Source organism: Cherax quadricarinatus, chromosome 33 (assembly GCF_038502225.1).
Source record: "Cherax quadricarinatus isolate ZL_2023a chromosome 33, ASM3850222v1, whole genome shotgun sequence".
NCBI lineage: Eukaryota > Metazoa > Arthropoda > Malacostraca > Decapoda > Parastacidae > Cherax > Cherax quadricarinatus.
In genome coordinates this window covers 11,078,504-11,094,458 of record NC_091324.1, presented here as the reverse complement: position 1 = coordinate 11,094,458, position 15,955 = coordinate 11,078,504, and the positions used below count along the sequence as shown (strand labels likewise).

Here is a 15,955-nt window from a genome sequence, read left to right as displayed (position 1 = left end):
ATTCTTGCTAATTAGTTATCTACGTTAATAGACCATATCTGGCACCCACAAGTCGGCACTTTCGTGATCTCGTATTAATTAACATTATTATTCTAGCTGAATAGTTTGAGTACATGAAAATTTAAAATTTTGTGGCCCAATTAATTTGCGAACTGGTGACTAACACCTATTTAAGCCACCTAAGGATGGGTCTTGTGGATGTTGACTGGTCGTACTACAGGTGATGCTGTGGGGGAGAGGTAACGGGGGATGGATACGTATATAAGAAGAGGTATCTGAGTGTAATTCAGTCGTCGCCTGTAGCTGCTGTGATGGTTGTCATGCTGCTCCTCACTCTCCTGGCCCTACTGGGCTCCACCACTGCTAAAAGGCTTGCGGTAAGAAATGATGTATACGAATAAACATAAGAATGAACGGAGATTCGAATCGTGGTCCATTATGATGGCGAGTTTTCGCAATCCCTTTACCAGAAATATTTCTTGTCACAGAAATGGACAGGTTTTATTGTTACTTTCTGCTACTGCTTGTGAATATTCGTGGCTGCCTTCACAATATCTTTTATTTTCATAATTTTTTTTTTACATATGTTAATTGTGAGTAACTGCAGGTCACTGCTGATTTTCTATCGTTCTACTAACAGGTGTCTGGTACGGATCTTACATACGGAGGAGAAAAAGTGTTTCTGAACGGTGCCAACATCGCCTGGAACAACTACGGCTACGACTTTGGTAACGGCGCCTACGATGGCACTCTGGAGACCTGGGTCCACGAGATCGGTAGCTCCGGCGGCAACTCCATCAGTGAGTAATTTTTATATACACTCGTCTCTGATGTAAGACTCCTCACGTATTTTACATTTCTTCAACTAGATTTTGCATTGTTTAATTATATCACTTCACAGTGTAGACGTAAGTTCTTAAGCGGTTATTTCATCATTTTTAGGTTTTAGAGTATTATCATGTGTAAGTTATAGGCAATTGAAATTTTCAGATACCTACGAGAAACCAACAGGGTTCTTCATATTGTTTATCTACTCAGTACTTCGTTATCAGCTGTTTGATATTAGCAGCCCATGATGTTCTCAGATTTTTCTCATATCTGTAGTCAGTACTTGACCAACCGGGCTGTGGTTCGTACGTCGGGTTGCGTGCGGCCAGCATTATCAGCCTGGTTGATTAGGCCCTGATCCACCATGAGGCCTGGTCTCAGACCGGGCCGCGGGGGCGTTGACCCCCGGAACCCTCTCCAGGTAAACTTAAAAAAGAATGTCCGATTACAGAAGACACTTGATTATGTTATATAGTTCTTATAATAAAACTGAGAATTTGATCCACTGAGAAACAGAAATATTACCAAAAATTAAAACAATCCAGATTCGCATATATAAAAATAAAGCCACAAAATTTAGGAATCTTACTGTAAAAGATGGAAGTCTATAGACTAAGGCTTCATAAATCTGTTAGCTTGTACTATCGATGTCATTTGAGGCAGTTCACAGTACCATGCATACAAATCAAGTGCCCAAGTTGCTTCAGATGAGGGAAAACCTTGTTTGTAGACCATATGTTCCGATAACTGAATCTGGAGAATATAAGCAAAGAGCTTATCCAAAATTACCTTGAAAACTGATGTAAGAATTATTATTATTATTATTATTATTATTTACTGAGAAGCGCCAAATCCGCAAGGGGCATTAAATGCCTGGGGAATTTAAGGCAGTTAGGCTCGATCTAAGGAAGAAGATGACTCCAGTTACTTGTGAAGCCATGACATCAGTGTCGTGGTTTCACCGAGCAAATTCTTTTTAATGTCCCCAAAATATTGCAAACTAGCAGAATTATAGATGCTCACGAGTATTTATTCTTCCTTCATCTGTATCATTTATAGAAAAAAAGTGTAATGTTGACGTGATTTTTTTTGTAATACTGTTGGTAGAATAACCGACAATATGTAAAGTGCAACTAATGTGACATTTTTATTATGGCAACGTTTCGCTCTCCAGGAGCTTTGTCAGGCCGTTACAAACAGTACATGGACACAGAGGGTGTATATATAGGCTTAGAGTGAGGTGTAATACTAGTGGTGTTAGTAGTAGTAGTAGTGATATAAGTTGTAGTAGTAGTAGTAATAATACAATTAATTTGCACATGAGTAAAAGGATATAAAAGCTATTACTTGGGTAGCATAAAAATAAGTTAGACAAATATTTCTATTGGAGGTTGAATTGGAGAAGGCCTGTTTCAGTGTTCATCCTCTGTAAAATGCTTGTGTAGTATTAGCAGGAGAGACTATGTGATGGCAGGGTTTACAGTTTTCAGGAGGATTCTTGCCAAGACTTCGGAGATGGTGAAGCTGCCTTTGTTTTGTTTAACTGTATTAAAAATAGCGATTAGTGATGATTCAAGGCACTTGCGTCTGCGGAAATTAGTTTCTTTGGTCACTAATCGGGCGTCCCTGAATTTCATGAGATGATTGGTGGAATTCCGGTGTTGTACTCAGGCGTTGTTCACGTTATCGTTCCTAAAGGCATAAATGTGTTCATTGAGGCGGGTGTCGAGGTTTCTTGCTGTTTCACCTACATAAATCTTGTCGCAGCCTCCACAGGGTATAGTGTAAACCCCTGCGTTGACTGGTTCGTGGTGCCTTGATTTTGTCCTGGTTAGATCCTTTACTGAAGTGCTGGAAGCGATGGCGACTCGTGTTGTGAAAGTACCTTAGAAACGTTCAGTGCAACTAGCAGAATTATGGATGCTCACGAGTATTTATTCTCCCTTCATCTGTATCATTTATAGAAAAAAGTGTAATGTTAATGTGATTTTTTTTTAAATACTTGCTGAAACGAGGGTATATATCTGTATTGTTTTGTTTCTGTATTATGTATCCTCAAAAAGGGAATGCCTATAGTGGTTGTCAGAATTTTTCTTCCTAGAAGTCTGTTTCTGCATGATGACTTAACAATATCTCTTCTGATCGGCTTCAGACTTCAGAGTTGGAAGGTTTGATTTCTTATTGGGTAAGTATCGCATGAAGTTTTCTTGCGATACTTACCCTTCTGGAGAATTAAAGAATTCTGGTATCTAATTGAAAAAAATAAAAAGAGCATCATATAGCCTTAATTCTACGACATACTATTTTTTATGCTATTCCCCCCCCCCTCCCTAGTGGCTTAGAAGCTTTCATTTTTTGACCTTTCACCTTATGTCAGTCTAAGAAAATTCAGTTTATTCAAGCTTTTAATTTTACGCTTATAAAATGCTAAGTTCTAGCATATCTTGCGTAGGAAAACAATGTCCTTGAATTCCATTAAGATTAGGATATTAATTTTTATGATATGGCACTTATAGTAATTACTCTAGCTAGCCTAGTTTCGATTATGCGTTATCATATTTTTAACGTTTGACTTGATTTAGTTCCTGCTCTTGGTACTTTCCAAGATGTTGGCCCTGAGTTTTTTGATGGCGTCAAACTACCGGTGCTAGACTTCTTAAGAAACTAAACTGTGAGAGTTTTGAGATACAACTACTAGACCTCTTGCTTACGTCGAAGTACGAGTGGCTTGGGTTACGTGATACAGGGAATACCTCTCTCGGATCTCACAGTGAGACAAGAAAAAACACCGCAGTAAGGCTATTGGACTACTGCAGTGGTTGAACTCAACTACCCACGCCCGTTCATGTACCCGTCCAACTTAGTTCTTGCTCAATGACACAGTCTGGGAGTTTATGTCCTCTATTTATTCTTGTTTCCCATTTGTACATTTCAGTCATATTTTTCCTAATTTTATGTCTTTCCAGAGAGTGCAAATTCATGCCGTCCACCTATCTTCGTAGGAAAGGATTCTGATACATAGAGTCAACTTCGTTATCCTTCTGTTTATTTGCCCGCGCATTTATGTTCGCTCTTTATTGTGGGAATCAGCGCGCGTAATCAAAGATATATAAAGTTGAAATATGACCTTAAGACTTCGTTTATACTTTTTGATATGAAGCCAAGAATTATAGTAGCTATATTTAGAACACTTATGTACCATTAACCTTGGCTTTCTGCTGAACAGAACTCCGAAATCTTTTCGCATTCACTTTGATTAAGATTTACTTATTAAGCTTACATGTTCCACAGATATTTTGTTTTCCTGGGACTAGAACCTTACACCTGTTTGCATTAAACTACGTCTGCCACCTCTCCGACCACAAAATCAATGTAGCCAGGTCAGCCTGTAGCTTCCTAGTTTCCTCTTTCAGATATTATTGACGTTCTATATGTCATCAGCAAACTTATATCGCCATTTATTCCCTCATCTATGTAGTTTATGTAGATTGTGAACAAATTTGGTACTAACACTGAACGCTGTGGTACACCACACGTAACGGGTCCCCGTTCTGCTCCCTTTACCGGGCAGGACCGGTAAAGGGTTGCTTATCGGCTAGTAGTACCTCGACCCAGGAGATAATTTCTGTACCGTGTGCTGCTACTTTCTTAACCTGTCTATTGTGTGGAACTTTATCAGATTCCTTACTGAAGTCCATATACACAATATCGTATTCTTTACCATATTGAATGTCTTAGTGACAAAGGTCAGTAATTTCGTAAGGCAAGAACGCTCTTTTGTAAAACTCTATTGAGATTCGTTGATCAGATTATATCTCTGAAAGTGTTACGAATTGCAATAGCAATTCTTGATCCCATCAACTTTCCTAATTGAGATCAGGTTGACTGGTTTATAATTTGAAGATAAGTACTTAACTCCCTCTTCATAACTAGGTATCACATTTTACATTTTACATTTATCCAGTATGATACTCTTTTGTAGTGATATGTTGAAGAGACTGATGGTTTGCTAAGTTCCTCCTTATATTAATGTATATCCCTTGAAAACAGCTCAAAAGGACCCAGTGACTTGTTTGACTTCAATCTACTTAGTTATTTGAGGCCCATGCCACTAATGAATTTGATATTGAATAATATATTTTTTTGATTTCTGGAATTTTGTTTGTTTCCTCTTGTCGGGAACACATCTACTTTTGATAGTGATTCAACAATACTAAGAGTTGGTGCACATTTACAATGAGTTGTGAATATTGATTATTCCAGTATACGAATCCAAGTATTTACAGCTGGTAATTTTAATATAAATTTTATTTCTTTACCCTATATTGTATCTCTCAGGGGTGTGGGTCCACGTGGAAGGACAAAACACCCCTTCTTTTGACGAGAACGGCTTCGTCACCGCCTGTGACAGAACGGGTGACTTCGAGAGCGATGTTTTGAGCTTACTGGACGCTGGAGAACAGAGCGGCGTGCTGGTCAATCTGTGTTTGTGGAACGGCGCTGCTCTCTCTTACCAGAAAACCATTGATATGTTGCAGGACGACACCAAGATCGAATCCTACATACAAAACTGTCTTACAGTGAATAATCAGAGTTTCAAGAATATATATTGAACATATTATGTATAGTAAAAATGTCTGCCAGAACATCTAGCATTATTGATTCAGTTTTTGAAAGGCTGTACAAAGCTGTGTTTATTAATGACAGTTTTCCCTGGCAGCCACTGATGGAAAAGATCAAGGGACATCCTGCCCTGGCATCAGTCGAGGCCGTCAACGAACCCGAGGGATCAGTGAAGGTGGGTGCCTGTGCTCTAGTGCTCTCACATTGCAACTCCACAGGTGCACGAGTGCCAGACCTGGTCGTCAAGACCACAACAGACCTGGTCGTCAAGACCACAGCAGACCTGATTATCATAACCACGCCATACTTGGTCTTCAAGACACCACGGTAGACAGGTGGTCAAGACCTCGCCATATCTGGTTGTCAAGACGACACCAGACATGGTGGTCCAGGCCACACCCACTATGTGTGCTAGTTAAGTCACCACAGTTAGTCTTCATACTCTGGCAGGATAAATGTTACACTGTCCATCCACCTCTTCATTTGTGATAACAAAAAAAAATGGGTTAAGCAAATTTCACATTAGTATGTTTAGTTTACATTATATTTAAAAAATTCAAGTAAATATTTTTTGTACTTACCATTTAAATATTATTTAAAGATTTAGGAATATTTATTACCTCCAGCTGTCCCTTCTCTTCTTAAATAACAATAAAAGGCACAATACCGTGACTGAAACAATACACAAATAACCCGTACATAGAAGAGAGGAGCTTACGACGACGTTTCGGTCCAACTTGGACCATTTACAAATGTGCGTGTTATTTGTGTGCCCTTCTCTTCTTGACTATTTTATCCTCCACCCAGTCTTTCCTCTTGCATTCGTACTCTTAAACAAGATTTTTTTTCCATTATTTGACTGAGGAATCTGCCAGACTGGATGGATAACGGGTGTTCTGTTACAGGTGGAGAGCAACAGCGACCCATGTTATGACACCACCGCCATCGGTCAACAAGGCGCCGGCTGGACTGGTGTAAACATTCCCATGGAGAGGCGAGTGGCTAGGTGTTAGGGAGAGAATGGACAGTGTTGTAGCTATAATTAATGTTAGTATAGAAAATATAGACGAGTAAGCAACGGTGGTTATTTATTAAAAAGTTTCGGAGTATTTAGCACAGTTACTGTGTACTTTTAGGCTAAATAAACGTGTTAATTTCCTATCAGTTTCGCATATCTTAATTTCAGCAAACTTAAAAGGTTTTAAACATTTTTATTTATGCATTTTGTAATATATGAAAAAATCATACTGGTGTGGCTAGCAATATAAATAGAAGGGAATTGTATGGACAGTGAGCTGCCTACTTAGTGTGTGAAATTTATTTTACCTAGAACTCAAATCGAGTCCAAAGACTATGACAGGCCTCACTGTTGTCCCAGAACACGTTGCACATAATTTTCAACTCAGGTATGAATTCTGGTTAAAACTGAAATAATGTTGAGGATACAGGGGGTAACATGTTCACTTCATTCTCATAAGATGGTTACCTGGTTACCTGGAGGAGGTTACCTGGAGGTTATTCCGGGGATCAACGCCCCCGCGGCCCGGTCCACGACCAGGCCTCCCGATGGATCAGGGCCTGATCAACTAGGCTGTTACTGCTGGCCGCACGCAGTCCGACGTACGAGCCACAGCCCGGCTGATCCGGCACTGACTTTAGGTATCTGTCCAGCTCTCTCTTGAAGGCAGCCAGGGGTTTATTGGCAATTCCCCTAATGCTTGATGGGAGGCTGTTGAACAGTTTTGGGCCCCGGACACTTATGGTGTTTTCTCTTAGTGTACCAATGGCGCCCCTACGTTTTTATTGGCGGCATTTTGCATCGCCTGCCCAGTCTTTTACTTTCGTAGGGAGTGATTTCTGTGTGCAGATTTGGGACCATTCCTTCCAAGATTTTCCAAGTGTAGATTATGATATATCTCTCCCTCCTGCGTTCCAACGAGTACAAGTCAAGTGCTTTCAAGCGTTCCCAGTAGTTAAGGTGCTTGACAGAACTTATACGTGCAGTAAAGGATCTCTGTACACTCTCTAGATCTGCGATTTCACCTGCTTTGTATGGAGATGTTAATGTACAGCAGTATTCCAGCCTAGAGAGAACAAGTGATTTGAAAAGGATCATCATGGGCTTGGCATCTCTCGTTTTGAAAGTTCTCATTATCCATCCTATCATTTTCTTTGCACGTGCGATCGTGACACTGTTGTGATCCTTGAAAGTGAGATCCTCAGACATTACTACTCCCAGGTCCCTTACATTATTTTTCCGCTCTATTGTATGGCCGGAGTCAGTAGTATACTCTGTTCTAGTTATTATCTCCTCCAGTTTTCCATAACGGAGTAGTTGGAATTTGTCCTCATTGAACATCATATTGTTTACCGTTGCCCACTGGAAAACTTTGTTTATATCTTCTTGGAGGTTAACCGCGTCCTCAGCAGATGACAGCCTCATGCAGATCCTAGTATCATCCGCAAAGGATGATACGGTGCTGTGGTGTATATCTCTGTTTATGTCTGATATGAGGATAAGGAATAAGATGGGGGCGAGTACTGTGCCTTGTGGAACAGAGCTCTTCACTATGGCAGCCTCCGATTTAACTCTGTTGACCACTACTCTTTGTGTTCGATTTGTTAGGAAGTTGAAGATCCATCTCCCCACTTTCCCAGTTATTCCTTTAGCACGTATTTTATGGGCTATTACGCCATGATCGCATTTGTCAAATGCTTTTGCAAAGTCTGTGTATATTACATCTGCATTCTGATTTTCTTCCAGTGCATCCAAGGCCATGTCATAGTGATCCAGTAGTTGTGAGAGACAGGAGCGACCTGCCCTGAACCCATGTTGCCCTGGATTGTGCAGATTTTGGGAATCCAGGTGATTTGCAATCCTGCTTCTTAGCACTCTTTCAAAGATTTTTATGATGTGGGACGTCAGAGCTATTGGTCTATAGTTCTTAGCTAATGCTTTGCTGCCACCTTTATGGAGCGGGGCTATATCCGTTGTTTTAAGTGACTGTGGAATTTCACCCATGTCCAAGCTCCTCCTCCATAGTGTACTTAGGGCACGCGAGAGGGGTTTCTTGCAGTTCTTAATGAAAACAGAGTTCCACGAGTCTGGGCCCGGGGCTGAGTGCATAGGCATGTTGTCAATGGCTTTTTCGAAATCTATCGGAGTTAGGGTAATGTCGGAAATCTGGCATACATTTATGGAGTTTTGAGGCTCATTCATGAAGAAATCATTTGGGTCGTCGATCCTCAGACCGATTAGTGGTTCACTAAACACAGAGTCGTACTGGGATTTCAATATTTCACTCATTTCCTTGTTGTCGTCTGTGTAAGTCCCATCCTGTCTGGTAGTTCACGGTTCATACAACTCTTCCTCATATCATCATATATGATAGTTATATAGTTCATCAGAACATCTTGAACACTGACTTTTCGCTAGTGTTTAATTAACATAAGTTTTCTCTTCGACAGATGGCTTAGGTTTATTGGCCTTCAGAACCAGGCTGTTCGCGCTGTCGACCCTGCGACCCTCCTCACTATTGGCTCTTGGAGTAAGTCCCTGCAACTCAGTCTCCATCACAAGCCACAATATTTTCCTGTAGTCAGTGATTACAGATTAATTAACTCAATTTTTAGTGTAACAATGTTATATTTTAAAAGGTAAAAACTGGGCTAGTTGTATGGGCCAGTAAACCTCCTACAGTGTTCCTGTTTTTATATTATTAAAACATTAACATGATATTAGTGAAATACGGAAAGCATATGATTTTTCTGAATACAAATATTAAACAGCTCATATAATTAGTTCACGTAAAGGCAAAAACCTTTGACAATATTAATCAAAACCCTTGACTACATTAATATATGACTATTGTATCTGCAGGTCAATTCTCGCAGAATGACGTCTTTCCCAGCTCTCACAACCATTACACAGATGCATGTCTCAACCAAGCCGCAGGCGGCTCGGGCGCCCAACTTGACTATTACCAGATGCACAGCTATGACTGGCAAGGTGCCTGGACCAATGGCGCACCCTTCACTGTGAGTATTTGTATAAGATATCATTTCCAATAATTATTCATTGTCTTGATGGAATTTGGCATATACTTAACCTCGTGAAAGTGTATGCAGACGTTAAGACAAGAAGAAAATTCATTAATACTCACTCCCAAGTTGATTTTTTTCCTTTAGTGCACATCGTGTACATAATGACCCAAACGACCGACCTCTCATTTGTTTGTGTGTGTGTGTGTGTGTGCGTGTGTGGAGGGTTATTACTCACAACATCTGCCAGTGACACAAATTAACTCACGTGACGAAAGTAAAGCAAATGTATATTTCTGCCTCTCAGTGAGGCTTTTTTCAGTATATTTGCCTTTTTTTTAACACGTCGGCCGTTTCTCACCGAGGCAGGGTTACCCAAAAAGAAAGAAAAACCCTAAAAGAAAGAAAAACTTTCATCGTTTAACACTTTCACCATCATTCATAGATAATCACTGTCTTTGCAGAGGCGCCCAGATACGACACTTTCTTTAAAGTGCAGGCGTTGTACTTTCCCCTCCAGGACTCAAGTCCGGCTAACCGGATTCCCTGAATCAATTCACAAAATATTACCCTGCTGACACTCCAACAGCTCATCAGGTCCTAAAAACCATTCGTATTCATTCACTCCAATCTAACATACTCATGCACGCTTGCTGGAAGTCCAGGCCCCTTGCCCACAAAATCTTTACCCTCTCTCTCCATCCTTTCCTAGGACGACCCCTACCCCATCTTCCTTTCCCTACAGATTTATACGGTCTCCAATTCATTCTACTTTGTTTCATTCTCTCTAAATGACGAAACCGCCTCAACAACCCCTCTTCAACCTTCTGATTAATACTTTTAGTAACTCCACCTCCTAATTTCCACACTACGAATTCTCTCCATAATATTTTCTACACACATTGCCCTTAGACACATCTCCACTGCCTCCAGCCTCCTCCTTGCTGCAGCATTTACAACCCATGCTTCACACCTATATAAGAGTGTTGGTACCACTACACTCTCGTACATTCCTTTCTTTGCCTCCACGGATAACGTTTTTTTTTTTTTTTGTCTCCATAGACACCTCGATGCACTAATCACCTTTTTGCCTTTATCAATTCTATAGTTAACCTCATCCTTCATAAACCCCTCTGCTGACAAGTCAACTCCCAAATATCTGAACACATTCACTTCTTCCATACTCCATCCAATGTGATATCCAACTTTTCTTTATCTAAATCGTTTGATACCCTCATCACTTTACACTTATCTATGTTCACTTTCAACTTTCTACCATTACACACCCTCCCAAACTCGTCCACTAACCTTTGTAACTTTTCTTTAGAATCTCCCAAAAGCACAGTATCATAAGCAAAAAGTAACTGTGTCAACTACCATTTTGTATTTGATTCCCTATATGTTAATCCCACCCCTCTCCCCAACCCCATCTAAAAATATGTTAAGCAACCATGGTGATATTACACATCCCTGTCTAAGACCTACTTTTACTGGGAAATAATCTCCTTCTCTCCTACATACCCTAACCTGAGCCTCAGTATCCTCATAAAAACTCTTTACAACATTTAGTAACTTGCTACCTATTCTGTACACTTGCAACGTCTGCTACATTGCTCCCCTATCAACTCTATCATATGCCTTTTCTAGATCCATAAATGCAATGAAAACTTTCCTACCCTTATCTAAATACTGCTCACATATATGCTTCAATGTAAACACTTGAGCTACACATCCCCTACCCATTCTAATGCCTCCTTGTTCATCTGCAATCCTGCTCTCTGTTTTACCTCCAGTTCTTTTAATAATAACCTTACTATATATTTTACGCTATAATTTTTACAATCTCTTTTGTCTTCCCCCTTCCCTTTATAGAAAGAGCTATTCACGCTCTCTACCAATCCCTATGTATCTATATATATATATATATATATATATATATATATATATATATATATATATATATATATATATATATATATATATATGTCGTGCCGAATATGTCAAACTGGTCAATTAGCAAGAACTCATTTAAAATTAAGTCCTTTCTAAAATTTTCTTATACGTTTAAAGATATATTTTTTTCATTAATGTTGATGTAAAAATTTAGAATTTTGCACCAAAAGGAACTTAGAAAACTTACCTAACCTTATTATAACAAGCGCAATTTATTTTACTCTAACCCAACTAAATATATTTTAAATTTGTTTACAATAATTTAATACTAAACAAACACAATGAAATATATTTTTTTCGTTTGGTTCAGAATGATTTTGGCGAAATTATTGCATACACAAATTTTCACTTTTCCTATATGGCAAGATGAACGTTGCTATTTAAGTCAAGATCGCAAGTTCTGCCTATTCGGCACGACATATATATATATATATATATATATATATATATATATATATATATATATATATATATATATATATATATATATATATATATATATATATATATATATATATATATATATATATATATATATATATATATATATATATGTATATATATATCTTATACGTTTAAAGATATATTTTTTCATTAATGTTAACGTAAAAAATGTTTAATTTTGCAACAAAAGAATCTTAGAAAACTTATTATAACAAGAGCAATTTATTTTAGCCTAACCCAACTAAATATATTTTAAATAAGTTTACAATAATTTAGTACTAAACAAACACAATCAAATATATTTTTTTTGTTAGGTTCAAAATGATTTTGGCGAAATTATTGCATACACAAATTTTCAATTGTCCTATATGGCAAGATGAGCGTTGCTATTTAAGCCAAGATGGCAAGTTCTGCCTATTCGGGGTGTGTGGTTCTGTATATAGCGGTATTAAGACTATTCTACCTTAATATTTATAGGTGGATGCCTCTGACTACAATCTTGACAAACCTAATGTAATTGGAGAGTTTTGCTCTGTCCGCGCGGCCGGGATGTCACTACCAGACCTCTTGGAGTATGCCTACACCCATGGATATTCTGTAAGTATCATTAGTTTTAAATTGCAGAAAGTCACACTAAGTTGTTACTCATAGTTAGCGTAGAATGTGTGTTATTAATGATGTAATATGTAGTTTAACTTGTGATTAATTCTGAAAGGACTTAACACCTTTCCCCTGTTAACATCTGAGGTGTTAAGCAAATTTCGCAAACCAAGCGATACAAGATGCAAAACAACCACGGGGGGAATGATTAATAGCTCTAGGCCTTTCGTGTTGTAATCAACACATCAACAGGAGCTTGCAAAATTGCAGAAAAGAGGAGGGGTTCTAGCAAATAACGTTCCCAGATCTACAGTAAAGGCGGTCCTCTGGGAACGTTATTTGCTAGAACCCCTCCTCTTTTCTGCAATTTTGCAAGCTCCTGATGATGTGTTGATTGCAACACGAAAGGCCTAGAGCTATTATTCTACTCCCCCCGTGGTTGTTGAATTAGACACATGTGCAACTCTTGGGTATCTTTATTGGGGAAACGTTTCGCCACACAGTGGCTTCATCAGTCCATACAAAGGAGAAACTTAAAGAACAGGAGGAGAATGAGGTAATCAGTCCCTCAGCCTTGAGTCGATGTGGTCAGTCCATCAATCTTGAATAGAATTGAAGAACAGGAGGAGAATGAGGTAATCAGTCCCTCAGCCTTGAGTCGATGTGGTCAGTCCATCAATCTTGAATAGAATTCTATTCTATTGAATAGAATTCTATTCTATTCAAGATTGATGGACTGACCACGTCGACTCAAGGCTGAGGGACTGATTACCTCATTCTCCTCCTGTTCTTCACGAAACGTTTCCCCAATAAAGATACCCAAGAGTTGCACATGTGTCTAATTCAACAACATGTCGGTTCTCTGAACCATTCATCTACAATCCCCCCGTGGTTGTTTTGCATCTGAGGTGTATAACTCTTTTTACAATGCATCAGATTTAAATGGACCAGCAAGATAAGTGTAGTTTGTATCAGGTTTGCCATTTAAACGGATGAATTTGTCTGGGAACAAATGCCAAAATTTCATTCACGAAATAGCCAGAAAGAAAATTCAATATAACAGCTGATCAATGAAGTCGGTGGCTAATGCGGCAGCTGACAGGAAGGCGCGATCCCTAGATCTAATTTTACTTTTTAAGACTATGATGCTTTAATTTATTGGTATGAGAAACGAGATCGCTGTACGCTATTTGCATTATTAACCTTGATATACATTATTGAACTTTGATAGTTATGTATCCACGGGTGCATAATACATTGCTATTCGACAAACAATAACCATAAAGCATCTAGTTTTAAAATCTGGTACCAGATACCTTAGTATGTGACAGCGCTAATATTTATCACTTAAAAAGTATTCTCCCTCGAATATGGTGGGCCAGGGAAAAGGTTCACATGGACTGATTAGGCGACTACTGACAAGAACTGTCCGTGTGCGAAGAGGCTCATATTTTCTTCAAGCTTAAATGACGAAAATGTTTATTAACCTTTTAAATTTTAAAGCTACATTACACCCACGAGTTATCTATTTTTCTAAAATAAAGTGAAACAAATAAAGATTATCTTTATTTGTCTTTAGTTATATGTACGTACATGGTTTCATAAGTTATGTGTCAAATGCGAAGGAAATAAATAATTTAATTTTGCTTGGTATGTTATATTTTGTTAAATATTAATAATTTATCGGCACTGTAAACCTATGATAGTCATATACTTAATGCAAATAGTGTAAAAAAAAATTGTTGGTGACAGGGAGCATGGACTTGGCACTACAACGGTCAAGGAGAAGTTACCGACACTCGGGAGGCACAGCAGGCAGCTCTGGGTCACTTGGTTGACCGCACTGACCACGGTGTTGTTGACTTCACTGTCGAGTAGCTGGTGACGACTTTTGCCCGTGTTACCCTGGCGCACCACCTTGAAGCACCACCGTGACGCACCACACTGACCCACCCAGATGTACCACCGTGACGCACCACACTGACCCACCCAGATGTACCACCGTGACGCACCACACTGACCCACCCTGATGTACCACCGTGACGCACCACACTGGCCCACCCAGATGTACCACCGTGACGCACCACACTGACCCACCCTGATGTACCACCGTGACGCACCACACTGACCCACCCTGATGTACCACCGTGACGCACCACACTGACCCACCCAGATGTACCACCGTGACGCACCACACTGACCCACCCAGATGTACCACCGTGACGCACCACACTGACCCACCCAGATGTACCACCGTGACGCACCACAGTGACCCACCCAGATGTACCACCGTGACGCACTACACTGGCCCACCCAGATGTACCACCGTGACGCACCACACTGGCACACCCTGATGTACCACCGTGACGCACTACACTGGCCCACCCAGATGTACCACCGTGACGCACCACACTGACCCACCCAGATGTACCACCGTGACGCACCACACTGGCCCACCCTGATGTACCACCGTGACGCACTACACTGGCCCACCCATATGTACCACCGTGACGCACCACACTGACCCACCCAGATGTACCACCGTGACGCACCACACTGGCCCACCCTGATGTACCCCCGTGACGCACCACACTGGCCCACCCAGATGTACCACCGTGACGCACCACACTGGCCCACCCAGATGTACCCCCGTGACGCACCACACTGGCCCACCCAGATGTACCACCGTGACGCACCACACTGACCCACCCAGATGTACCACCGTGACGCACCACACTGGCCCACCCTGATGTACCACCGTGACGCACCACACTGACCCACCCAGATGTACCACCGTGACGCACCACACTGGCCCACCCTGATGTACCCCCGTGACGCACCACACTGGCCCACCCTGATGTACCCCCGTGACGCACCACACTGGCCCACCCTGATGTACCCCCGTGACGCACCACATTGGCCCACCCAGATGTACCCCCGTGACGCACCACACTGGCCCACCCAGATGTACCACCGTGACGCACCACACTGGCCCACCCTGATGTACCCCCGTGACGCACCACACTGGCCCACCCAGATGTACCACCGTGACGCACCACAGTGACCCACCCTGATGTACCACCGTGACGCACCACACTGGCCCACCCTGATGTACCACCGTGACGCACCACACTGGCCCACCCAGATGTACCACCGTGACGCACCACACTGGCCCACCCTGATGTACCACCGTGACGCACCACACTGGCCCACCCTGATGTACCACCGTGACGCACCACACTGGCCCACCCAGATGTACCACCGTGACGCACCACACTGGCCCACCCTGATGTACCACCGTGACGCACCACACTGGCCCACCCTGATGTACCACCGTGACGCACCACACTGGCCCACCCAGATGTACCACCGTGACGCACCACACTGGCCCACCCTGATGTACCACCGTGACGCACCACACTGGCCCACCCTGATGTACCACCGTGACGCACCACACTGGCCCACC

The 15,955-nt window shown here is 41.2% G+C and overlaps 1 protein-coding gene across 1 annotated transcript; it reads left to right on the top strand.

Annotated features, from left to right (window-relative positions):
* The first annotated feature begins 302 nt into the window (after positions 1 to 302).
* Positions 303 to 14,751, top strand: LOC128693887 (mannan endo-1,4-beta-mannosidase). Its single transcript, XM_053783751.2, has 9 exons — positions 303 to 377; positions 641 to 800; positions 5,167 to 5,408; positions 5,549 to 5,626; positions 6,357 to 6,445; positions 8,920 to 8,999; positions 9,332 to 9,489; positions 12,367 to 12,486; positions 14,242 to 14,751. Exons 1-9 carry the CDS (start codon positions 312 to 314, stop codon positions 14,365 to 14,367), a joined length of 1,119 nt encoding a protein of 372 aa, XP_053639726.2. The 5' UTR covers positions 303 to 311; the 3' UTR covers positions 14,368 to 14,751.
* Positions 14,752 to 15,955: the final 1,204 nt, after the last annotated feature.

What these genes read in the sequence shown, in the direction of transcription:
- LOC128693887 (XM_053783751.2), top strand. Translation starts at nt 312, where the DNA reads ATGGTTGTCATGCTGCTCCTCACTCTCCTGGCCCTACTGGGCTCCACC. An exon ending in CCAATGGCGCACCCTTCACT is followed by an intron (nt 9,490 to 12,366) that starts GTGAGTATTTGT and finishes TAATATTTATAG; the next exon opens with GTGGATGCCTCTGACTACAA. An exon ending in CCTACACCCATGGATATTCT is followed by an intron (nt 12,487 to 14,241) that starts GTAAGTATCATT and finishes TGTTGGTGACAG; the next exon opens with GGAGCATGGACTTGGCACTA.